This window comes from Ptychodera flava, chromosome 16 (genome assembly GCF_041260155.1).
Source record: "Ptychodera flava strain L36383 chromosome 16, AS_Pfla_20210202, whole genome shotgun sequence".
Lineage (NCBI taxonomy): Eukaryota > Metazoa > Hemichordata > Enteropneusta > Ptychoderidae > Ptychodera > Ptychodera flava.
This window is the reverse complement of record NC_091943.1, coordinates 29,841,577-29,868,229: the sequence shown is the minus strand read 5'-3', so window position 1 is coordinate 29,868,229 and position 26,653 is coordinate 29,841,577. Positions and strand designations below refer to the sequence as shown.

At 39.8% G+C, this 26,653-nt stretch overlaps 3 protein-coding genes across 4 annotated transcripts in view; 2 read left to right on the top strand and 1 right to left on the bottom strand.

Moving 5' to 3' along the window:
• The window catches only part of LOC139114516 (mitotic checkpoint serine/threonine-protein kinase BUB1-like), a 29,506-nt gene extending 23,596 nt beyond the window's left edge, over window positions 1–5,910 (top strand). For both annotated transcript variants that reach the window (XM_070676302.1, XM_070676301.1), the window contains exons 17-20: window positions 269–480; window positions 1,149–1,408; window positions 2,275–2,452; window positions 3,412–5,910. In XM_070676302.1, the coding sequence (XP_070532403.1) occupies window positions 269–480; window positions 1,149–1,408; window positions 2,275–2,452; window positions 3,412–3,708 (947 nt within the window). In that variant the 3' untranslated portion in view covers window positions 3,709–5,910. The remainder of the gene's footprint in view (window positions 1–268; window positions 481–1,148; window positions 1,409–2,274; window positions 2,453–3,411) is intronic.
• An 8,315-nt stretch (window positions 5,911–14,225) lies between these two features.
• Window positions 14,226–16,002, top strand: LOC139114515 (gluconolactonase-like). Its single transcript, XM_070676300.1, has one exon. The coding sequence runs from the start codon at window positions 14,460–14,462 to the stop codon at window positions 15,699–15,701; it is 1,242 nt and encodes a 413-aa protein (XP_070532401.1). The 5' UTR covers window positions 14,226–14,459; the 3' UTR covers window positions 15,702–16,002.
• On the bottom strand, window positions 16,001–26,393 carry LOC139114514 (tubulin polyglutamylase TTLL11-like). The gene is made up of 6 exons (XM_070676298.1): window positions 25,725–26,393; window positions 22,063–22,177; window positions 20,343–21,058; window positions 19,300–19,502; window positions 18,650–18,910; window positions 16,001–17,240 (listed from the first exon to the last, which is right to left on the bottom strand). Exons 1-6 carry the CDS (start codon window positions 25,869–25,871, stop codon window positions 16,997–16,999), a joined length of 1,686 nt encoding a protein of 561 aa, XP_070532399.1. The 5' UTR covers window positions 25,872–26,393; the 3' UTR covers window positions 16,001–16,996.
• Window positions 26,394–26,653: the final 260 nt, after the last annotated feature.

Here is a 26,653-nt window from a genome sequence, read left to right as displayed (position 1 = left end):
CTCACTAGGCATTTTGCTAAATGTGATCTTACAAACACTGACTGATTCCAAGAGTATTGCTGTCACGTTGCAGTGAGAGAGCCTTTTGAATATTTAATGAGTGATAATAGACACACACACTTTGCACCCAGAGTCGAAAGACTGTTTGACTCAATGCCACTTTTTTACTGATTCAGTAGATGGGAAAGTGATACCGTCTGGCATGATATATTTTGATACAAGCATGTCAAGAATGCTCAAAACTTGATTTTCTACTTTCTCATTTCAGACTCTGACCTCATAAAGGTTGAAAAATTGATTGGAAAGGGAGCCTTTGCCAAGATCTACCGAGCCGAGAAGTTAGACGCCAATGACTTTGCGTCGCTGGACTGCAATGATAAAATCATACTGAAAGTTCAACAGCCGGCATGGCCCTGGGAGTTCTATATGATCAGTGAAGTTCATGAGAGACTGGCACAATTAAATGAACCAGTGGATGTGGTAAGGGTTTTACTCTATGTACAAGACAGTCTTCTGAAAATCATTAGGGAACCAGTTTCAAATGTTTTTCAAACAGCATAATGCTTTCTCTAAGGTACATAAATTTTTTTTAAGAGAAACAACTATCTTCTTGATGTGTATTTTTCCTATTTCCATTTTATAAGTATAACATGTAATCTGTAGGATCAATTGGCCTTTTGGTTAAATCTTGTCAGAAATATTATTCTTTAACCTTCTCACCCCAAATTTTCTGCAGACAAATTGAAAAACACTATTGACAATGACAGGTTTTTTGCCGGTTATGTTGGGAAAGGGTTAAAATAGCAGTCACATCAGGGGATAGGAGATGTCTTTCACTGGGTAGATATCTTTTGCTGGCCCTTGATAGCAAAGTATTCACGTTTTCAAACTATGGTAATACTGATGCTACCTTAACTCATACTTGATACACACATTTTCTGCCTCGTTGTACTGGTAGGAATTTCTAGAAATGTCTTTGCATCAACCCAGTACAAGTATATGTAATATGTAGTTACATGTATCTTCTTGTATTGGGGAGAACTTTCTTGAACTACATGTAGGCTCAAACTCTCAGAGGGCCTACTCTAGGGTATTTGATACAAACTGCATCTGCCAAGCTGAGCTGCTATTGTCTTCTTTCTCTACAGCAATCTGCTGTTGTTGGAATAGACAGGGCCTGTATCTACCCTGATGGCAGCATGTTGACTAGTAAACTGCACAGCTCAGTGACGCTGCTGGATCTGGTTAATCTCTACAAAGGAACTGCCCAGGACAAGGTGGCCAATTCCATGCCTCAACCAATCATACTCTTCTACACCATTGAGCTGCTGAACATTGTGGACCAGCTGCACAAGTGTGGTGTCATTCACGGCGACCTGAAACCGGATAATTTGATAGTTCGCAGCATGTAAGTATATTCGCAAAATAGTTTCCATTTTTGTAAGTTTTGTTAGCGTTTATATTGTGTTTTGCTTTTAGAGATGATTTCTTGCTTCAGAAAGTTAGCATACATGTAGGTCATAAGTGCATACGGTATTTGGAAATCCAGCTGGAGGGGTTCTCATACCCTGGTTCAAAACAGCCCGTGGCTATGACAGAGCAATGACAGGCAAAAGAGGCATTATATGTAAATTAGAGTAGAAACTAGCTCTTGATCCTTTTCAAGGTGAACATCAATGGCAGGTGTTACTAAATCTCTAGAAGAGCTTTTATAATCACTAAATCAGTCCTGTCTGCAGAAGTACTGTAAACAATGTCTGAGAACCCAATGTTTACTGGTACAAACCTATATTTTCAGACGGTTCAACAGTGGTCAGGTTTTTTAACTCTGCCAAGTTCAAGGATGTGAATGAGACATGAGACCTGACATGCTTTTTTCACCGTTAAATGTGTCAAACACATTTCTATGAAAGAGATATGTTTAATAAGTTCCATAACCTTGCAAAAATGAATTAATTGTGAGTCTAGTTTGAGTAAAGTGTAGTTTTGGTATTTTCCTCCATGAACTTCAGTGTCGATATCAGGGATCTGTAGGAGCATGTGCGTGTGTAAACACAGTCCCTCCCAGCAACTGTGGTTTAAGCAACACTATCATGCTGATGTCAATGATTTTCCCATTTCGCATATGAGCTTTCATTTAGGGGGATTGGGGGGGGGGGGGGGGGGGAGAGAAGGGGGTCCCATCTAAAATGAAGGAATTATGTTGGTCATGTGCCAACGTTTATTATCGACTGCCCCAATATATTTATTTTTGTATTCATTTTGTTAAAACAGTGATAGTGATATCAATATCAATGAACCCATGACTGAAGTTCAAGGTCTCCTGCTGATTGATTTTGGACAAGCCATCGACATGAAAATGTTACCAGAAGGGACAACCTTTGCATCTTCCTCTAACACTTCAGGGTTCATGTGCCACGAAATGCAACAAGGAAAACCTTGGACTTACCAGGTTGGTTCACAATCAATATCATGATTTGTTGATGTCAAGGTCTAAATAAAAAAATATCTGTGTCACCGATCACAGCCCTCGGATGGACATTGTAGGCAATCTCCGTACAGAGATTGTAGCGCCATGGAAAATTATAACCTAGCTAGGGAGTCTCAGCAGTAGCCACACTAATCTCTGCCACAGGCGACGGTTTTCACCAACTTTTTAGGTATTGCGCATTTTCCATGATATACATTTTCCGTCTTTTTTATATATAATACTTTGAACCAAAAAAAATTAGATAGATGAATAGTACACTACTTTCAATATCGATCCTCGATTCCGTGAACACTTGCAAAACATAGACCTTGCTCTAGGTTACAGGGATGTAAATTGATGATTTAAAATGAATTCCCCAACGGCTGTCAGCTTTGCAGACGCGATTGCCAAAGTTTTAGCAGATTATTTATTATTTTTATTAGCGTATAATGTATTATTTTTGCCAGTGTGCGGAAAATGCGATCTCTAGCTGGATTGCTCCTATCAGTTAGATATTTCCGCCACGCTTATTTAGCCAGTTGGGCGCGCGCAGGACTGAAAGAAGTCCGAGCTTGGAATATTTAAATTTTCCTGCAGCAGAGATTGGTAAGGGCACGCGGTCAACGACTCGGAGACCCTCTAGCTTGGTTCGAATTATCCACGCCGCACTGCTGCACCACTAGCACTGCGCTTCAATCTCTGTGTGGAGATTGCATTGTAGGGTCAGCTAGGGTATTCAAGACATGCTTTTATCTTGCTTAACCCTTTCACCACCATGGTCTGGCCCAAATCCATTGTTATCATTAGTAAGTGTGGACCTGTTTACACGGAACTGGGGTGAATGGGTTAATCTAGGCTGGCAAATTTGAATATGTAGAGTTTTGTTGGTTGAAGATGCTTTCTACTGTAATCAAACATACTGTTGATGTTTTCTTTTTCAGACCGATTATTTTGGCATTGCTGCCACCGTCTTCTGTATGATGTTTGGTGAGTACATGCGCACACACAGACAAGGGGACCAATGGAAGATCAGTCGGAAGCCGTACCGCTGGTTCAACACCCAGCTCTGGGAAGAGTTCTTCACCACCCTGCTGAATGTGCCAAATTGCCAGGAGCTGCCCTCGCTGTCGGCTCTCAGGGACAAGCTACAAGCTTATCTGCAGACTCTGCGCAACACTGAGTTCCAGATGCTGAAGAATCGACACGATGTTATGCTTTTTGAAGGACGTAGTAAATGAACACCCCTTTTGCCTGCAAACATTTTAACTTGACCCAATTGTCTGGCTCAGGGAGTTTTGTCCCATATGTTGGAACTGGGGAGAAAACGTGAAAAAATATGTGATATAAACAGATGAAACTGATAACCACCACTCCTGTGAATACGTCTTTCACTTAGCTGCTGTAAGGGGACTAAATAGAAACTAAAAAAAAAATTTCTCGCTATTATTAGCCTTAGGAGAATTATTCTCAAAATTTCACATAATCTTGTGGATAAAGAGTAGTTGTCCATAAAAATACTAATATTATAATTTTGTTGGTTGAAATTATTTCATAGCTGATTACTTATTCTTATATTGTATGGAAGAGTGTCAATTTTCACCACAGTAGTTGACACATCTGTATTTTTTCAAAGGAAATATTATGATAACTTGATATGCTAAAACTGGCACACTGTTGGGCTTAAGTTAATCATCCAGTGACTGACTTCCTTGAATGTGATCCTGTCTGTGTTAGGAGTCAGACGTCTGTGCATTTGGAAGAAGGGGAGTAGTCATTCTGGGGAATAATCGACCCTGTTGTATATGTTGTTGTAATTTGCTTGTTGCAATGAAATACAAGCAGTCCCCTCAGGATAATGCCGAATTGCAATATGGCTGCGTGTGACCAAAGTATTCTTTAGTTTTTTTGCCAAAGAAATTATAATGTCATTGTGATTGTTAATTGTAAATGAAGATAACTGAATATGAGGAAAGACATCCTGGTGCTTGAGCCCAGTATTGTTGAAGAAGGCAAGGATAAGAAAAGTCGGCATACAGTAATTGTTATGTAAATGCTCAATGTGAATGAACTAATAGTTGTTTGCATGTACTGCTAAAATTGAAGAAGGCATAGAACTTTGAAAAATTCTGTAAATTTTCATAACTGACCACACTTTTCTAACCAGTGCCCTCAACTATTCAGAAAAGGTGCTGTGAGCTCGGTGTAGGATAAATATTTGTATAAAGAAAAACACTGCCAAGTTTTTTAAGACAGGTCACTGTCTTGTACAAGATTATAAATGATGTTCACAGATTCAGAGAATTTACAAAGTGCCTAAATCTCTTGATTTTGTACTTCACACAAGTTTGCTACCACTGCCATATTGTAATAAGGAATACATAGAGACTTTTTCATGACTGTGAAAGTCAGTTTTTTTTATGAGGTTGTGTTTAGCTCATCTCAGAAGTAAATACTGTGGTCTTAAGGTAGTATGCGTCTTGAAAGTGAAAGACTTAAACTTTGCTCAGTCTTTCCTTAAGGAATCTTTCAACCATTCTCTTTCAAATTCAAGAATAAAAATTCGGGTCTCTGTGCAAATTTTGGTACTAGAGAAACAAATGACCCAAGATTTACCAATATTTAAAATTCAAAATGGCGCCATCTGTGTGTTAACTCTGTGGAGAAAAATAAAATTCTAGAATTTTGAAAAACTAAGCCACTGCAAAGTTTTCTCACACCAAGCACTTTAAAATGAACCCCCACAAGTGGTATATCAGAAAAGAATTGTAAAAGTTTGAGAGTTTGAATATCTGTCCCTGAGGCGCATTCTACCTTAAATTGACCAGTAATACACTGTCATGACGCCAAATCAAACGAAAATCCAACTGTAGTCAAAGCTTTGATAATATTCACATTTATATGTCTGTGCCATGAGTGTCATCTGTGATAAAACCTTTGCTTTGAAGGTTTGATTACTGTCTCCTTTATTCTCACTTATATTACAAGCAGCAAAGTTGATCATTTTCACCCTTTTTTCTGGTATTGATGTCTCCGTGAATTTCAAATGAAAGATACACACCTGAAATATAAAATATGTGTGTCACTTCATGATCTATTTTGCTTCTTTAGTGGTTTTCCGTATGTGTTGTAAAACAGTCTTTCCATTTTTCTTTTTCTACATATATCTGACGTACCCAAAAAAAAAGCATGTAACTAGAGCAAATCACAAAAACCTAAAACATGGCAATTTTGTACTCGGTAGTATTTGTCACATATTTTGTTTTGCACACACACATTTTTAGCCGACACATACCACTGCCCCTAAATCCTTCTATCTCCAATGTAATTGAATGTGAAGTCAATGTAATTCTCTGTGTAATGTCAAAGTTTACAGAGTGTAGCAGTCAGTGTTCAATAAATGGAAAATAAAGGTATGTCATTGTACAGAAATATTCACTTTATCAGTGACTTTTCATGTGGTTGTTGTCATTGACCAGTCATTTAGAGTGGAATGGGGTCCATATAATTGCAGCTACCAATTACCAATTTTCATATTGATGATCACTCTAGTGTCTGGCCAGTATTGGAAGATCAGAGAGCTGCTGGCGCTCTACGGACAAACATGGCTAATACCTCTGTTATCGTACATGGATACATGCAAATTTATGATGACCTCGTAACTTCTGTGTTCTGTGTATAAAAATAATATAACATAAGATTTTAAAAAATTAATGCTCCAAAGATTTGTTTTAGAAAAGTTACACTTTCTTGATCAAACCAGATTTTGATAGTGAACATATCCACAGGGAAAAGTACAAACTGGGTGGGGTATGACCATGAATGCTTTATTCATAACACTCTTCCTTTTCTAGACACCTTAAGGATGTACAATCTGAAAACCTGCCATTATTGTCACATTTTTCAATTAGGGACATATTTGGTCACTATGCTTGATTTTCAAAACTACGAATAAAAGTCACTTTTTCATGAAAATCACTCTAAATCAATATAACAAGTCATTCATTTTAAGTTGATGCAGTGAATGAAATGATCACATTCTTATAGTTCAACAGCATGAAATAAAATCTTTGAACAGTAAAAATTCTTAATTTGAAAAAAAGGTGTGAATAAATGAAATAATACTTACTAAATTTGCCATTATTGCACACAAAATTCCAGAGATTTAGTTTTATTTGATGGGATATTGTCTTCAAGTTTGTCAAACTTTAATAAATTTCATGTCTTGTACTTTGCAGAAACAATGCTATGGGTAGGCCACTTTTGATTTATTTTTCACTACTAGTATTTGTCACAAATGAATACTCAATATAGTCGTTAAGGGCGCTCTTCAGCTGAGTCCATCAACCCCGCCAGTTACGTATATACCGGTCACAGTCGCATGTGGTTCGATATACGGCTAAGAACCCTGTATAGAAACATTCAAAGTTGTCCAATCGATGTGTATCGAACCACAAGTGGCAGTGACCTCAGCGGTCTTTGGCGGACCATCAGATCTAAAAGTCCGCTAATAAATATTATGTATCTACAATCGGACAAACAGGGCGAAAACTCTATAGAAAATAAAACTTTAATTTGTTGGTCTTTACTGACGATTTACGACATTACAAACTTCAGACGACATCTTTATAACTATAGATGTAAAAATGTTGCGTCGAACATCTGCACTCAGAACTGCTCAATTTGTGTGTATTTTTGTATACCATGTTCAGTTCTTGATCACCTCTAATATATTACATTGCCTAATCACCTTGTGTTGACCTAACCACAGAATGAAATCGCTCGCTCAGCAGCGAAATTCACACTTTTCCCTTGATGTTGCACCACCACAACTAAAACCACAGACCCAGGGTCTATGCTGAAACCCAGAAAAAATACAAAAGTCGCTGATTTGCCGCAATACCCTCAGGCCTCACGCCTATTCATATGGCGAACGTCGCGTTGTAAACAAAGATTACGTAATGCACAGCTGCCGTTTCAATGACACTCGAGGTCAAAAGGCTGCAGCGGATCACGGAGCTTGTTGATGCAACAACAACGGGCTACGATTTGTACAAAGTGATTTATGTTGACAACCTACACCCAGCATTTCTTCACATTTTTTTTTCAAATCAGAATTACAATTATTTCCGTAGGGTTTCTATAGTTTTACAGGTACACGTACTTTTACAGTTAATCATCTTATGTGCGCATGGCAAATTTCTCTCTCTCTCTCTCTCTCTCTCTCTCTCTCTCTCTCTTATTAAGGTGCTGTCCTCTATCACTAGTTCTCGTTGACATTGGCTATTTACATAATTATGGTCTGTTGTTTTCGGTGGTGATTTTTATCAAGTTAGTTAAAATATATGCATTTTTTAGCATTAACCCAAGGAGAGAAGGGGTCGATGGGCTTTGGCAATCACACTTGATTTTTTTTTTTTTTTTTTTTTTGGTGTCTTTTGTTTTTGCAGAAGAAAGTGTTGACGTAGTCTACCTGCCTTGTAGTTGTACATGTTGTAAATTTAACCCTTCAACCTCCATTTCATCGTCTAGAATTCCAGCTTTACAATTGAAAACAATGGGTTTGGACCAAACCATGGAAGTGAAAGGGTTGCTCGTAAGAGACAAACCGCCGATGTATTTGTGTGTTTGTTCCGTATTGAATTAACTATGGTAGCGGCCAATAAGAGAAAGTGAACCTGATCTTCAACCAACCGTAATAATAAATCACCGGTAATCTTTCGAATACTTCAGTGATGATTCAAGTATTAGATCTTGGTAGAAAAAATCAGCTGAGAAAATAGAAAAAAAACTAATCAGTACAGCGTCCCCTCTCAAACCGATAAAAATGAATTTATTCGTTTATCTTGTTTGTTTGAGACTGACGTACTTTTGATCCGGAAATGGTTAAGAGAGACTGTGTGACTTTGGTTCAGGACTGAAATGCTTGCCCATTGTTGTTATTCTACAAATTAAAGATAATCTCGATAATGTCCGTAGTTTTGTTTACCATACCAAAACTACGGAGAATTTATAGACTAAGTAAAGAATGCTTTTTGATGTAAAGCTAGGATTGAGCTAGGAGTAACAATATGATACAAAAATTAAAGAGAAATAAATTTTCGTTTCCGCTCGTTAATTTTTGCGTATTTTAGATATAAAATTGCGCGGATGCACTCAGTGGAAATCGTCAACAAGCTACTAAAGTAATCATCATTCAACTCATACACCAGTAATCATTATTTGGGATCTAGGGTGAAGGATAGAATATATTATGTAAAAGCTGTTGATCGAAATTTCGGCAAATACGTGAATCAGTAAAAATAATTACTGTCAGTGACATAAATCGCAAAGGTGTTCTCAATATCGTTGTTAATTGGAATAATTTATTTGAAAAGATCTGCCACTGTATTAACAACCACCTTTCTCACGAACGAATATTTAATTCGACTCTTCAAATGGCAAACTATAACGCATTTGGTCTATTATTAGTAAACTCTATTGACCTTTGCGGTAAAAATATAGCGGTACATGGTCACTTCAAATCGGTCAACCTTGATGTCACCATATTTGCTGTCTATGATTACACGTTTGTAAAATAGCATATGTTCTCGTCTCCTTCACAAATATTGAATGGGAAATGGTGACCTTGCATCGACTGGTGGAATGTGGAAATATTAATTTGGAGCCAAATCGTGAAAATTTCCCCCTTTGCCCTCTCTATCACCGACGTTTTCAGGGGTTAGATACCTGATCATGGACCGCAGTTCCAGCGAGTGCCGTTTGGAGAAATTTCCTCAGATCTAATGCTTGTACGAAAAATGAACTACAATAAATTGGTTTATTCACAGTTGAGGCAGCCGATGAAGCCGTTTGTTTGAAAAGGTGTTCGTAAATGGTTCGATGGCTAGAGGGCTTTTATTTTATTCTATCAGTGGCCAGGGAAGAGGACGCCTCTTTAACGTCAGTGGCGGGAAATTTTTTTGTGATTTATTTTTACAGGTAGAGAACTTGAAAAAATCGAACATAGGGTCGACGTTGGATGCGGATATTTCTAAAAAAACAACACTGCATCAACGGTACGTTTAAGTTAGTAAAAAGTTAAACTTTCAGTTACAAAAATACATCAAAGTTGTTGTCTTTATTGTGCTTTATTTTGGCATTGGAAAACGAACGACGGCAAACATTTCATCGGATGCGGGTACGTAAAAAGATAAACATCACTTCATCAACTTGTTATCAGCTAGCAAAAACCTAACTTATAAAATAAGTCGTGAGTTTATTGTGAACGAGATTTTCGGGCCAAAGTAAAAAGAAGTCCTAACGAACCTGAAACATAGCACAGTTGAATTCGTGGGAAGGACAAAATTATGTGGACGGTGCACTGCGAAGTTGGAAGAAGAATAGCAACCGAGAGCTTCGGTTGTGGGGAAGGGACACGGAGAAATGCGGAGAGGGGAGGATTTTCAAATCGTAATATAAAGGAGGGTAGTCCAGAACAGCTTTTACGTTCCGTCAAAAATCTTACTGTGCCTATATTCTTTTTAAACACTGAAAACAACCTTTTGTCACAATTTCAGGAAATGAGCTGGTTAGCCGCCCCCGTCAATATCTTGAACAATCCAAAGGTGTCAATGCCCTGACATAGAACCAAAGTGTTGCAGTTACATGTAAATCTTGCCTTACGCTGTCACACGAGAAAACGGGATCTTCTCGGCGATCGATCGCGCTAACATAGAAACATAGAAAGCCAAACAGTGAGCTAAATCTCTTATCCATGTAATCTTGGTGAATATTCTTCAAATTAGGCAAAGAATTAAACAATGTTTAGTGTGTCGACAGAGGTTGTTTAATTTGGTCTTTTTTTACATGTAACTCTGTCGCATAATCAATCATACAGACGGCGAACACACTTCAAAATGATTAGAAAATACACAAAACGATACTGTACTACAGATACTATCTGGTGGTAATCGCCCCCAATTCGAAAGGTATGAATAGCCGTAAAGGTCAACTCAACTCAAAATGTCATCATCAAATTTGCCTTATATGTACCTCCCTACCTACCTGCCTTCCTATCTATCTATCTATCTATCTACCTATCTATCTATCTATCTATCTATCTATCTATCTATCTATCTATCTATCTCTCCACAGACTGTAGACGTACCATCTAATCGACCCATCTAACTGACTTACCTCGGTATATAACGGTATATAACAAGAAGCTTCCGGTGACAAACACACTCATCAACACCAACCTGTATAATCATTCAATTTTAACTGTCAAATATCAGTAACACACCATTGCCCGTAAATAAATTGTTCAACCATTAGCGCGTTTGTCAATTTTGATGTGTTTGACTTACACATTTACGTCTTGCTGCTAAATACAGGCCTTAGCGGCACCACACACAGTAGAGTCATATAGGAACATAAAGCTGCCGAGAAACAGATACAGACAGTTTGAGGGCGGTGGAACTTTTTTAGATAAAAACACAAAGACAAACGATAAAAATGATCTGAAGCACTGCCAGTCATCACTCGGATTGTCAAGGTGTTATATTTATCTGCATGTAACGTAAGTATATTGTTACAGCGCACAAGAACGACCCTCATCTCGCATTCATACCCTTTATTCGTCATATCTCTAGGCCAATGACCGTGACCGTATTGAGGTATTTTTGAATAGTTCATATGTTCCCGCACATGATCCATGTTGCAACATTGACAGTAGTCTGATATGTCCTTCAACTAACCAGCTGCACAGGTCACTACTAACTAACAAGTACAACAAATTACAACAAAAGACAGCAGGGAGAATATCGCACTAGACAAAATCAAATCACACAATTATAAAAAAAAATCCACAATGATGGCAAACAGATCATTAATGTGCCTGCAAATTCACTTAATAAAGAGCAAATATTTTCCTAGGCGCCATAAAAAATTGCCAGAGTTTTCAAAGTTTGAAAATGTTGTTCCGTCGCTTACCATTGTGAAGTCCGTTCTCGGAAGGTTGATATTCGGCTTGTCATTCGAGAGAACTAAAGGACTTACGAGTGTATGTTAGCTATTGAAGTGTGTTATTTTGTATAAGAAAGGTATATTAGTTGTCTCAGGTACTGAGAAAAAGTACCCATAATTAATACATTCTCGTGATGTACATATTGTCTTTAGAGTTTGTCGGGAAAATATGAACAAAAAGCTCTAACAAGCAGGAGATTTGGCCTTGGCAAAATAGCGCAGAACGTTAAGGGCGTCACTCACGGACTCTGACGAATCTATGGAAGACCGGTCACGACATGCGACATGCGACCTGCGACTTCAAAACTGCGACCTGCGTCCCGCGAGTTTGTAACATGCGACCTGCGACTTCGGCATTTAGACCTAGGTGTATAACCTGCGACTTCACAACAGCGACCTGCGTGTTTGTCAAACTGCGACCTGCGACTTCACAACTGCGACATGCGACAACAACACGTAACGTTTCATGGTGTTTTCCTCAGTATTGGATTGGAGGCGTCTTGCGTGAACTTTAATCCTTTGAGCGCCAAAGTCTATTTTTGTCCCCTTTATATAATAAACCCCTGTCAATTTTTCTCCAATTTTTGCAAAAAAAATTGGGAAAAACCTGTAGCCAATGAAATGTGATGTCGATTTGGTCCAAAATTACCAAAAAATTACAGAAAATTCATACAATTGGTAAAATTTTGCACTAAAAGTTTGGTGGGAGAAAATTACAGCGCTCAAAGGGTAAAACGTGGAAAGGAGATTTAACGTTCAACATCGATCAATTAATAAGCCATTGCTTTCGCTTTGGTAAATCGTTCACAAAGTCTGGCAAAACTCAATTCATGTACACACCAGTTCACTCATTTTCATCTGGAGAGATAATTTTATGACGGAAATGTTGACAGTACGTGTTAATGCATGGAAAATAATATGCTACGTGATCTAGGCATTTATATGTTTATATTATAATTTCAAATTATTTTAGATATTCTTCGTCTGCCTTACCTCGCTTCTTTCCTTATGTTATCAACAAACTTTTTGATTTTTAGAAATCTCTGTATTTATCCTCATTTCACTGTGGTATAACCATCTAGCTGTCTGTTTAATTCATCAGTTGTCCCCCCTGTATCATAACTGCGTCAGTGTCATTGCAAACATTAGAATTTTCAGTTATTGTCGTTCATTTTCTGACATTTCCAGTTTTGTTCCAATTCTCCAGTGATTGATCATCGGATGTTGCCATCTTTTCGTCTAATTTCATTTTTACTTTTCGTCAAAAAATCGAATTGATCCAACTTTTGTTCAGTTGGAAAAATAAAAATATTCTTACTGGTTAACTTCGGACTACATTTGTCTACACAAATAACATATGCAAAGTAAAGCAGTTAAAATAATACTGATATTGACAGAAGTGCAAACATATTTGCTAACCATGAATAGCCAGAGACCGACTCAAGTTCTTTATAGATAACGCGAGTTAAAACTGTAAAACAGGACATAATTAAACCCTCCTACAATCCTATTTTCAGTCTTTAAGCCTAATATGTACATACTATAATATGTACATATTATTTTTTGTGTGTATAAATTATTTTAGATCATGTAGGCAGAAAAGTTCCAGAAACTATTAAACACTGATGTAGACGTTTAAAACCCTATTGCTATTGCATTATTTCAGATCGGTTTGCCTTTCGTAAGAGGAAAATAAATTTGTGCTCTTCGTTTGTGGAATTCTCTACCGTCACAGCTTCATGCACTTCTATCGCTGGTTGAATTCTTTCGCTGGCCGATTTTTGCGTAGGCAGCGGTGCGAAAATAATGCTCTGGTCGCGAGAATGCGGTAAACCGGCTGTTTTAATATAGTGCAATGGTGTCCCTCGTGTTTTTCAGGCTCGTGTTCAGAGCAATGGTGCGAACAAATCAAGACTGATATCGCAGTTTGACAAACACGCAGGACGCAGGTCGCTGTTGTGAAGTCGCAGGTTAGGCCTACACCTTGGTCTAAAATGCCGAAGTCGCAGGTCGTATGTTTCAAACTCGCAGGACGCAGGTCGCAGTTTTGAAGTCGCAGGTCGCATGTCGCATGTCGTGACCGGTCTTCCATACGTTTCATAGTCCTCTACTTATTCATCCGGGCGTTTTTCTTCTGACAATATCCCAGTGACGTAATTCTGTGATATTTATTTGCATTACCCCATAAACATAGGACTGTAAGCTTACAGTAAGGGATAGCCTCGTAATGTACAGGAAGACGGGCCATGGGGAGACTGAATGGAGTTTTGAAGTGTGACTGCTCTGAAATTTGTCTATGGGTAAATCCCTGTCCAAAAATAAATGAAAAATCGAAATCCATTTTATGGTACCACCGCATCGGGGGCAATATTGATTAATGTTCCTTTCGTCGCGCGATCGGTTGCCTTCAACATTGACTTAATACGTTTGGATTTGCATGTATTTGATCTTCGATTTCAGAATGATACGTTTTCAATTATTATCAACATAACCTTGCAAACCGAAAGAGGCTGAGCATGCGAGATCAATTTCATCATCAGGATTATTTGGTCCATGGCCATGTTTTTTGATATACACCTCAAGGACAGTACTGACAATCGAGTCTACGGACAAACAGGCTTGTTTTGAATATCGAACTGTTTCGCCATTCATGTACAGCAGCTTTGCATACAATGGAAGAGTAACGTGCCGGATATGGCATTGGCTTTTCCTTTCCCAACAAACAAAGTACAATAAAATGTCAATTAGGGATAGTAGTTTGAGGGGGGTTTTTTGCGTAGGCGTGACCAATCGTGTTCGAAGGCGTGGCGTTTCGAATGAAAGTGATTGGACAGAGAGAATAACCACTCTACGCATGCGTCCTAGCCTTATTCTCAGAATGTAAACAATCGGTCAGCTGTCGAACAACAACATTAGACGGAACGACAGGCTAAAGCGCACTGACTCACTCACTCCGTTGAATTTTAATAGCGTCACAACAGCGAACATGGGTGCTCATCCCGTCTTATCGTTACTCTTAATTTTAACACTAGTACAAAATGGGAAGTCATATAACCCATTTCCCGTTTATTCGGACGAATTTTTAGATATTTTACCTGAACAACCGAAACTGGAGCAGCTGGCCGAAAGCGACGATCCGCTTGAGTTCCATGAAGGACCAATTTATTTTCCTGACGAAAACGGAGGTTTTATTTTGTTTACAACCCAGCCAGTTGGGAATTACGCAGACCCCAAAGCGAACCCGTTGAATTCAATCAGACGATACGATATCGACAGCGGCAACGTGACGACATTTCGATCTTCCACGAACGCAAACATGCCAAATGGACAGTTTCGAGACCCGCAGGGTCGTCTGTTGACGTGCGAACAGGGATTCAAGCACGGGTCACCGGGACGAATCACTAGAACCGATGTAGAAAGCGGGGAGATTGAAATACTGATAAATGGCACCTTTGGAATGGAACTGAACTCGCCGAACGACATCGTCGTAAAAAGTGACGGAACTGTCTGGTTTACGGACCCTTCCTACGGATATCTGCAGTCGTTCCGTCCGGAGCCTCAGGTAGGCGATTTCGTTTATCGCTTTGACGCAGACGCAAGAGGACCACAAGTGACCATCGTTGCGGATTTTTTCAGCAAACCGAACGGACTCGCGTTTTCCCCCGACGAACATTTTCTGTACCTGACCGATTCCGGGGCGATTCAAGGACCGGGCAGCTGGCACCCAAATTTACCCCATCATATCATCCGGTATGACGTCATCGACGGGAAACATTTGCGCAACCGACAGCTTTTCGCGGTCGTTGAGAACAACGTCACGGGAAGCGAAAATCCCGGAATTCCCGACGGCATAAAGCTTGACCAGTGCGGAAACGTATTCGTCGGTGCTGGCGATGGAGTGCAAGTATTCAATGAAGATGGGGATCTTGTAGGAAAAATTCTGACGCCAACTTTTGTCTCGAATCTTGAATTTGGCGGGCAACAGGGCAACGATTTGTTCCTCATGGCAAATTCTGCTTTATACAAGGTGACACTGAACGCTTTTGGCGCTGGATTTCCTAGGATTCAGGACTGTAAAAACAAACCACATGTATTCGCTGCTCTGGATAACAGCAATTTGATGAATGGAGGAGTTTCTCTCATTTTGTTGTTTACGCTAATGTTCATGTATCTGACAAAAGAAAAGCGCAACGATGATGAGCGCAAAGCTGAAAAGAAATCAGAGTAAAACTTGCTGAACGAACTAAAGTAGGGCCTACTATTTACCGTGCTTGCGAATACCCTATGTATAGTTTGAGTTCGATATGAATTCGACTTGAACAGCGCCCTCCTTAGGAACACATTTGATTGTTCTCACGCAACAACAATCGGTTTAAAAATGATTTCATACACGAACTTAGCTAAAGAAGAACATAGACCCCGGGGAAGCTTTAGCAACCATTATTTTTACTGTAATTGTGTCCCTTTTATACACAAAATGTTATTGCTACTGAAATAAACAAGCAACAATGCAAGGAAGCGAATAAAAATGCGTTATTGTGTTCTGTTATATTTCTCGTCGTGTACATGTCTATTCAAAATGGGCCGAAACTAGGTGCAGTAATTCTCCCTCTATTGTCAACCTTTCTCATGGCTACTTTTAAGTCCGACATCCCCTAAACTGTACAGCCTGTTGGTAGAGATTAACTGAACATACGGTTGTATCACTTAACCAGCGTTCTGAATACGGAAGCAGCGATACGTAACAGCTGCCCCGTTTCGGTAGACTACAAGTCTTGATATGGTGTAAGTTCTATTCCCTTTGTTCTCACGTGATGAACGAAATATGACAGTAAAGACGAGGACAGAATTGTACTTTAAAGTCGGACTGAACCTATGATTTCGCAAGAGAAATTCGGAAGTCTAGTGCCATTGCAATTATTTTCAGCTGCTCTTCTCTTGGGCAAAGTGCACACTTCTTTCTGTGAGAAGTCGCATTATTTTTTTAATGTAAATACTATAATATGTAAATATATAGAACGGTTGAAATCGGAAAGGAAGATGCATAGATGAGCCTGAATATTGACGTGAGTTTCAAGTCCTGACAACCCGATCGTTTCGGCCTTCAGAATTGGAAGCTAACACGTAGGTTCTAGACGTCCGGTGAAAGATCTTCGGCTACACGTTTTCCATACTTGCAAAGATACCCTTTGGTAAAAACCCTTTGAGCGCCAAAGTCATTTTTGTCGTCCCTATAAAATATAGCTCAGTCAATTTTTGTCAGTTTTTTGCCAAAATTTTGATTAAAAATTGTGGCTGATGAAAAATTGTGTTCATTTGGTCCAAAATAATCAGAAAAGTGACAGAAAATTTCATAAAAATTGGTAAAATGTTGTACTAAAATTTTGGTAGGATAAAAATACAGCACTTTAAGGGTTAAAGTTATGAAGTGATATCGAAAATTGTCTCTGTAGACTTGGCAATATGTTTAATCGTAAATCTCATAATGAGTTTCTGCAGTGAGGTTATACCCATTCTATACACCTAGTATGATCTAGGCAAGTTCAGCTCCTTTTCACACACAGCAAGGAGGGCCTCTAGTCTCTCAAGAGGTTGAAGCGATGGATATTTCCGACTTGCGATGGTTCGCATGGCTTCAACGAAGGCTCCAAAGCAGAGACCGGTGGTGGCGCTGCCTGAGTTGACTCCGCTCCACTTGTTGGCCGTGTTGATGAATAGAATATCACTATCTGCAGTTGTGAACTTACTGGAACATATTTTGCACACCCTGTGACGCAATGACAGGAGTCAAAGGTTAGAGCTGCAGCTGCAATATGAAATATCCCGTTTCCCGGTGTCATTTAGGTAGTATGCGCCTCAAAAGTCAAAGACTTAAACTTTTGCTCACACTTTCAATGAATATTTCAGGCAATACGGTGTTAAAATCAAGATTAAAAATTTGGGTCACCGTGCAAATTTTGGTACTTGAGAAACAAATTACCCAAGATTTAACGATATTTGAAATTCAAAATGGCCGCCATCCCTTTGTTAACTCAATGGAGAAAAATACCATTTTCGATTTTCGATAACCTAAGACGGGGAAAGTTTTTCTTACACCAAGAGCTTTGAAATGGGGCCCCACAAGAGGTAGATCGGAAAAGAGTTGTAAAAGTTTGAGAGTCCGAATATCTGTCCCCGAGACGCATTCTACCTTAAAGGAACAGTAGCTGTTACCTTTGGTGATTTTTTTACAACTTTTGTATTGTATGTCAACTGCAGTTTCACGTTGTTGTTGTTCCATTGAACTCGAAGTTCAGCAAGGACTAAAATTCACTTGTCATAAATAAAAGTTCAGTCCCAACATGTAAAAGCTTAGTTGACAAGCTGAATTCTGTGTATCTCAATATGCTTTGGGGAATATACAAGATATTGTGGTTGCCATTACAAATTGAGCGAAAAAAATACCAAAGGTTACAGCTACTGGCCCTTTAATAAATACTTATGGTATTTGACAGAATTCAAACACACATATCCGTTACAGCCCCGTTAGCTGTGTCTTTTTTGCACTTTGCTTAAATAATACAATCAAATCTTTGAAGATGTGTTTTGGATTCCAGTTATTGAGCAATGCTGTCTGTGAAAATGCCACTATTTCAATCCTTGACAATGGATTCGATCGAGTGTTGACAGTTTTTGAGTAGTCTCTCGCGGCGGCTATATACGACTTGCAAGTTGAAAATTATTGAGTAGTTAAAATGTATGTTGTACATTCGTCGCCAATGTTTGAGAAGAGTTCTGTCGTCCATTTCGGTAAGCATTTTACCTAAGTTGCTTCAGATTTCAACAACCTCATCGAAAAAAGGCAATGAGATACAGCTAACTGGGTTTCGGGTCTGACATAATATTCACAGCATTCTGTCACAACAGTTCAAATTTGAGTAACATCGTATGAATACAGTTCCTTTGTTCAGAACATTATGACAAAAACATTTAGGCGGTATTTTAATAGACTGAAAGAGCCGTCGCTGAGGGCGCTCTTTACACTCCCAGTAAGAGGGAGGGGACAGAGCCATTGAGCAGCGGATCTTTCAGTCTATATTTTGAATAGAATATAAAAAATTAATTATTTTGATGAAGGTCACTCTTTATGAAGATTATTGACTGAAACGTTTGTTGGGAGCATATATCGGAACTGACCTCGTTAACTTGCGAAAGGCAGAAGCACTGATTGTATAACCGCCACGAACTCCCAGCAAGTGAATGAACACTGCCGAAACACGTTCGTATATTCTGAGTTGTTGATGCTCTCCGCTTAAACACATTTTCTTAAGACAGGACTCTTTGTCATTGTCGCTTGATACTGGATGGTCGTTGAAGGAATCATCGAGAGATAGGCTGGAGACCGCTCCGTTGAGGATGTCTTTCTTGGACTGGCTTGCCATGGGCGCTCTCGATTTCCTGTCGAGGTGAAAGTTTTAACAATAAAAATGGTCATCACTGATGAAAGATAGTCAGAAGATACTGGACTGGGTGAGTGACTGCTTCATCGAATCTTACTTCCACCCTCGAAACCTTCCTGAAAGTTCGCATTTGACAAGTTTCGTATAGACGGATGTATGTAGTTTGGATTTTTTTTTGTTTTTTGTTTTTTCTTTTTTCCACAAATACAAAGCAAACAGGCTTCCAGAATATCCTGACTCGTATACATGAGATCGAAGTTTTACAATTTTCCTTAAGGCGCTGAAAGGATCAGCTGCACGGCACATGCAACATTATAGAAGCGGTGTATCTCTCTCTCTCTCTCTCTCTCTCTCTCTCTCTCTCTCTCACAAACATATCCTCCCTACCTTTTGGTTGACCTTGGGCAAACCAACTTCAAGGTTTCGATCACGAGTGGCAGTTTGATTGATTCATCTATTGGACTCGGTACAACCTCTACTTTTCCAGGCATTATCGCAGATTCGTGGAAGACGTAGAGACTTGGAGCGGCGTTACATTCGAGAAGGTACGGTTTCATATCAGATGCTACGAGAACATCCAACCCAAGTATCTGGAACGGAGAAATAAAAAAGCGAAATTATGATGGAAGAGAGTAAGTCTGTGAAGCAATAGAAGATGCAGTCATGGGCGTTGCAGGTATCGTGAGTTTTTTGAAAACATGGAACGACCGCCGCAAAAACTCTCTTGCAAGTATTGCTGTGAAGCTTTTGTAATTTCTTACAACCCTCTCCGAAAGTTGTCATGGTAACGATCGATTCCTAGCCATCCTTTACACCAATCCTTTTTCTGCGTCATGGTGCACGTGGCTGATATGAACTCACATTCTGCTTTGCGCAATAGTGAAGCCAATCAAGGCATGAACTTTCTGACAGTCTTGTGACACTCAGACGTACTGTCATACATCTTCTTGCACTTCTTGAAGTTTGCATTCTAAAACAGACGTTTTCATTTCTAACCATCCTCATTCTTAATCACCCTTGCACTGATCGGTTCCTTACCATCCGTTGCACAAAGCCCGTTTCGCAACGCGGTCGCTGCGATGATTGGAACTCGCATGCTAATATCAACGCAATAGTCGAAAGACAACCAATCTTGCAAGCTTTGCTCTCAAGATTTTAAGATTTCTAACCACCCTCTCCTAAGGATACAACGATCGCTTCCTGACCATAATTTGCACAAATTCGTTTTTGCAACATGGTGGCAGGCATGAGCCCGCATTCTGATCCACGCTATGGTGAAGACAATCGACCCATGATCTTCAGTAGAAGCGACCGTAGTACTTAACATTTCTCGCTGTAACTTTTGAAGTGCCGTGGTGCATTCTGGACGCGCGCACGTTTGCGGTCAGGATACAAGTATAGATAATTTCATGCTCTACAAAGTTCCTTACCTGAAAACAAGACAAATCACTCTTTGTCAATCCTATTTCCACGTGGTGGTGTAATTTCAATTGCGGAGTGATCGCTATTACAGTCTTGCAGACAATGTCTTCAATATCAGCTGCAAGCGCATCGACATCGTGTCCTTCCGCGCGCAGATCTTCAAACACGCTCGTCATGGTTCGCTTACTTCCAGTGTTGACGTCATCGGTGTGAACGTAGGAGTCGTTGGTCTTGTTCAACGAGTAATTGGTCAGATGCATGTACACGTGATGTAAATTTTTAAAAGTTGGCTGTTGGTACTCTTCTGTGCAAAATCTAGCCATGCCTTCCTTGCAGAAATAAAATTTGAGTGGGTCGATACTTGAAAGAACTGCATAGACTCGCAAATCGAACTTTTTATTCTCAACTAATGCTGGATCTGAAATGTATTCTTGTACAATCGCGGGTTTGGTGTATACCCTTAACTTCGATACGATTTCCTCGGGAGTTCTCAACAAATGGATACCATTACCTTCGGACGAATCTGCTGGTTTGAAAATGTAGCACTTTTTGTGTTTCGAAGACTTCTTCCTCTTGCATGCCGCCGTCGCTTCGGAGACGAAAGATTCGCACTGCTCTGGTAACGTCCACGATCTTGGATAGAAATCGTACTCATTCGGAAAGAGCGCCATCATGCGGTCTAGTGTGCAGCTCAAGGACGCCTTGTCAAGTATGTCTCTCATTCCTGAAATAGTGGATGCATCGATACTTAATGACGCGTCTAATACAATATTTCCAAAATAATGATATTCATGAACATTGTTTGATAATGCAAATCAACCAATAATGTGTCATTACAGATGGAAAATAGTAGCCTGAAATTGCATGTTCACTATCACTACCAAATTACCAGAGATTGACGACCAATAAAATGTAGTCTTGAAGAAAATCTGTAATCTTTGGACTCGGATCCACATGGACAAATTTTAAACATTCATTGGAATGAACACAAACCTGGCTCCGAACCCATCAGCCGAACTACTAAAGGTTTTGCGTTCTAGTTTCATGAAATAAATGTCAGGGCTAATGTGCAGCGTTGAATAAGCTGTTATCCAATTGGGTAGCTGAATCTTACCAATATAATGAAAACAATACAAATAGACTCCCTAGGTTGCTGTGAATAATGACAATGGACCAATCAGAGAAAGAGCTTATTCAACGCTGCACATCAGCAGAAACGTCATGGTCTCTTTTAAATGAAAGTTGTGTACTTAACCAGTAACCCAAATCCAGCAACGAATATACCACGATGATTTGACCAGTTAACGACATACATGCACGAGCGACAGTGAGTGCATGTATACCATGACTTGGCCAAAACCGAATGGTATACCAGTCGCTGAGATTGTTTATTGCTAGAATATCAAAACACTATATTGAAATTTAGGCGTGGAAAGTCAAAAAAGGAATTTTAATGTTCCAACCTTGCTATATCGAGAACATATCACGGTTACTGTCACGTCTCGTCCAATCAGATCGCTGTGTTTGCGCCATCAATATACTGATAATTATTGTTAACAATATGTCATTATCGAATCGTTGACCCATGTTTGAATAATAGTTCACTGTCAGACATGTTGAACAAGCAAGCATTGAAACTCAGGGTAGAGGGCGCAAATTCCCTTGATAGTAGCTTTTCATTACTGGCGGCACATCCATACTTGTATTTTACAATCAATGAATGTTTACCTGGAAACTTGTTGACTTTGCCTTTATTCGGAGGATCTTCACGATGCTCGCAAAAAGGCGCGCCACCATGGTACCAGTAAACGTCACATGAGTACTTAAGAAGTCTCGAGGGAACCTGAGAAAATACCAATGAAATTAGAAAGAGTACCTTAAAGGCGACCTCTTGCGATGTGATTGTAATACTTTGTTCTTATTTGACAGTTGTTTTAGTCACCGGCGATGATTACTTTTCAGAAATATAGCTGATATAAAACTCTGCCCTCAAACCTGAGAGAGAGAGAGAGAGAGAGAGAGAGAGAGAGAGAGAGAGAGAGAGAGAGAGAGAGAGAGAGAGAGAGAGAGAGAGAGAGAGAGAGAGAGAGAACTGTTTTAGACTGATATTATAACATGGTGCCGCGGCGATATTCTATGGTTCGGGTTTCTTTATCTTCTTATAGGGAAGTAGCTTTTCTCACAAGCTAACAACCTTTGCAGGGCACTGAATGTGTTTATTAGATGACGAAGACTTAAACGGATTGCTAATATGTATACATAGGCGAATCCAAGACAGCGATAGAGTGGTAGCCCTTGAAGCTTAGGAGTTGTTCCTGTGTCGAAGAAAAGTGTATTACGCTGTGAACTATACTCGATACTTTAACCAGTCGGCATTTGAAGCGTGCATATAGAACGACCCCAAGATTCGCGACTTGAAATGAGAGATCAACTTTGGAAATGACCGGCAGTATGTTTCATATTCGTCACTAGAGTATGGCTGTCATGATCCATAATCGAGACAAAACACAGAACTTGTGAGTATATCGTTAGACATACTACATGGTTGAAATTGGCGAGAACATAAACCAATATTATGACTGTTAGCAGATAATGCTAAGATTGTATTAGTCACCGATCATCTCCAGGCAGGGAAACACAAGCCTATCAACTTAAGACAGCTATTTGAAAGATGTGCCAGATTATGCATTTGTATCACAGTTGCTGCGTGACACTAGTAACCAGCTGAGCATTCTTTGAGGGTGAGTCTGTAACTTCGACAACACATAAGTTGTCCATGGCGAAATGATGTATTTTCCGCCTTGCGGGATATCCTCTTCGATGGTGCACGCGTTGAATAATGTGAGAGACCAAATAACATGAAAAATATGCAGATGTAAATTTGTAGGAGATGCTTTATTGTTGAACATTTATTGTTTCTGCGATGACGCACGGACACCAATTCGACACGTAATAGTCATGCTCAGCCTCCGGGACTGGATCCGTATCCACAAGTGCGTCATGCTCTGATAAAGATTGGTTGACTGCCAAGCATCATTTGAGACTGCCAAGCAAACTTCAAATGAGGATATGGAGAAGTTTGCGGCATACACCTTAGGCGATAGCCAGCTGTTCTTGCAAGATGTATGGGCATCGCGATATCAATTTTCATGATTTGCGGTTTGTGAACTGCCATCGATTTATCTTAAGTCATGCGTTAAAAGAGCACATGATCAGCGCCCCAGTTTCGTTGACACTTCCTTGTGTATTTTTGTGTCATTTGTGACGTCGGTGTTAGTTATACTTGGCAAAGGAACAAACCAGCTGTGTGGAGAAAAATGCAGGAGCCGCGTTAATGTAGTCGCGCCCCGAAAGTAAAAAGACTTACACTTTTGCTCAAATTTTCCTCATGGAAGATCTTAACCATTCACTCTCAAAATCAAGCATAGAAATCGGGGGTCACCGCAAATTTTAGTATTAGAGAGACAAATAACACAAGATTTACCAATATTTGAAATTCAAAATGCCGCCATCCCTGTTAACTCTATGGCGAAAAGTAAATTTTCGAATTTCGAAAACTAAGCCGTGGAAAAGTTTTCTTTCACCAAGAGCTTTAAAATGAACCCCCACATGTGGTATATCAGAAGAGAATAATTGTAAAAGTTTAAGAGTCCGAATGTCTGTCCCCGAGGTGCGTTCTACCCTAGTAATACAATTAGAGACACGTTAGTAATTGTACAGTAAGTATTTGAGACAAAAATGTACAACGTCATTCAGGAGGCTGGAGGTTGTGGGGTTTTCATCGTACAAACTGGTGGTTTCGTTTTTCTTATCTCTCAGAAAAAAAATCATTACGCCATTAGTCCTGCCAGAATATCTGTCCACAAATCAAGGTAATGCACCACCTCTCGAGACAGCACATGACTTTCCCCTCATCTATATCTGCGCAAGGATATGTATCGGGGCGAGGGGTTGAAGAATGTACCTCTTTATCACAGCTCCTCCATCCGTAGACGGTAGATTCGAGCAGCTCGGCATAATGTAGTTACTTTACAACATGAGAGAGCACGTCTTTCGGACCATGTAGAAGTCAGAAAAGCTTGATGATTAAAACGTCATGACATGCTTAATGAAACACAAAGTCCCTCCCCTTAACGCAAGTCTGAAGTGCGAAAATCCGACGATCGAATTAGACGATTTGCATTTCTAAAACGCTTCGAAAAATTGCCAGAATCGGCCTGAATGAATTATATACCGAATATAAACGGTTTATGGCAAAAAGCGTGGCTTATTATTGGTGCAACTTGGCGCAGAATAATCGAAATAACGTTAACCACCTAAATATGAGCCTCGTTTTTTTATGTCCGCGTTTTAATTATCCAAGGTCCCTTGCGTGACCCTTCCGAGTCCCTGAGTCACAAATCATTTACCTGTTACCGTTAATCTATACTCTTAAAATAACAGTACACGTCATAATACAATGTCTTGTAGCATGCAAGATTGCTCCATACTGCCACGTCAATACAACTGTTACATGTAATTTTTGTCTATTTTGTTTAATCTTGGGTCACGTCGGCTTCCGCTGAGTAGGTGAAGGCAACAGGTATAACGCTGTAAAATCCGAAATAAGTGCAAATAATGCCAATAGACGCAGTGGTGAGAACATATCATGCATGTCCCTGAATAATATGGATGATCGCATCAGCTTATTTTGAACGTATCGACAGTTGAACGATTATCTGTTGAACGGTCGACCGCATCTGTGAGGTAGCTCGAACTTTTGTAAGATGTACTCGTGTATTAGGGTAGATCATCGACTCATGGATGTAGATTGTGTCAGAAACACTACGAGCTACATCTTCGCTGCTTTGGAGTGACCAATGACTGTAGAGAGTTGATTGAAAATCATCTCCGACCCTTCGCCGTGTTTTTTCGTTTTTCTCGAAATTATTTTTGGACTTATTGCTCGAACGAATGGTGTGACAACGGGTCGCATTTATCCATAGACCCTCTATGATTTACCTAAATGACAACCGACATTATTAAGTATTACAATAATATTCTAGACTCTGACATACGGGGCGAACAGATCTACAACTTGCAATTGCAGCCTTTCTGGCCGGTTGAGCCACAGACCCTAGTTTTTCTTGAGGGTCTATGGTTGAACCCTGTAGCAGTTGCTAGGACCACAGGTGCTTGGGAGTGTCCAATGTGTGAAAAAGGGTGGATTTTTTCTACGCATATACCACGTACCCCATGCGCCTGTGGGAAGAACTAGCACAAACTGCCAAGGGTAAAAGGGCATTGTTGTATATTTAATAGTCTTGATAAAAAGCAAAACATTAGAAAAGAAGTGAAAAAAGTGTTTCGAGCAGTTTGTATTTTTCAGAATAATTTGTAGTAAATTGTACCTCTTTCCATCTTGATCCGAGTTGTTTTATGGCCATTCTGACTGCTTCCTGTGACGTATTGGCCCTTGACGTATCCACGGTGATTGGCCGTAATACCCGGCGTTTCCGTCTTTTCCCTTGCTCTGCCGACTTCGCCAGGTCATTCATTGAGGCAAATGTCACTGACCGACAACGTGCGGGGTAATCTGAGAGGAGCTCGGCGATCACTCGCTGAAATACTCGTTTGGTAATTGAAGCCTGGCGCTCACTATACCGTATACGATTTATAATAGTATAAGCCTGAGAACACGGAAGTAAGCCGTTGCAAATACACGGATACTGTTGTTTACGGTCTTTATCTCCTTGGCAACGGTATCTTATCCAAGGGCAAACCACAGGCAATCATCGGGTGAGTGAGTAAAATCACGAACGTCCCGAACAACGTATGATGATGTGTTGATTAACAGTGCAGACATCTTGCCAACATTAGTGTTGACATCGTTACAGCAACAGCGGTGAAACATTTGCAAAGGTCAAGGGTCACGATAACGGCAGTTACCTGTTGAGCTAGGTCTAGCATGGCATTAATACCAAGATTTATTCTGATCCTACTCTTCAAAAGAGCGCAATCTCCTTAATATTGAGCATAGCAAGTTTGCTAGGTTCAGGGAATCAGATAAGTGCTCTTTGAACGAACTGTTCGGCATGTACGTCACGGTCGGTCGTGACCTTTGGCAATCATGAACAGCGCCAGCTAGTGTCATTAAGCTTTGGTGAATGCTTGAGTGAGCCACGGTCCCTCGTGACTGAGCATATGTTACGGAAAGTTGAATTTATTCACGAATAAACCGTTAAGGGTGATTGTAGATCAGGCCTCCATCAAAGTAATAAGTATCTGCATGCAACCCATTAGCAGGCTTCACAGCACAGTCGCTTGTCGTTAGGTAGGC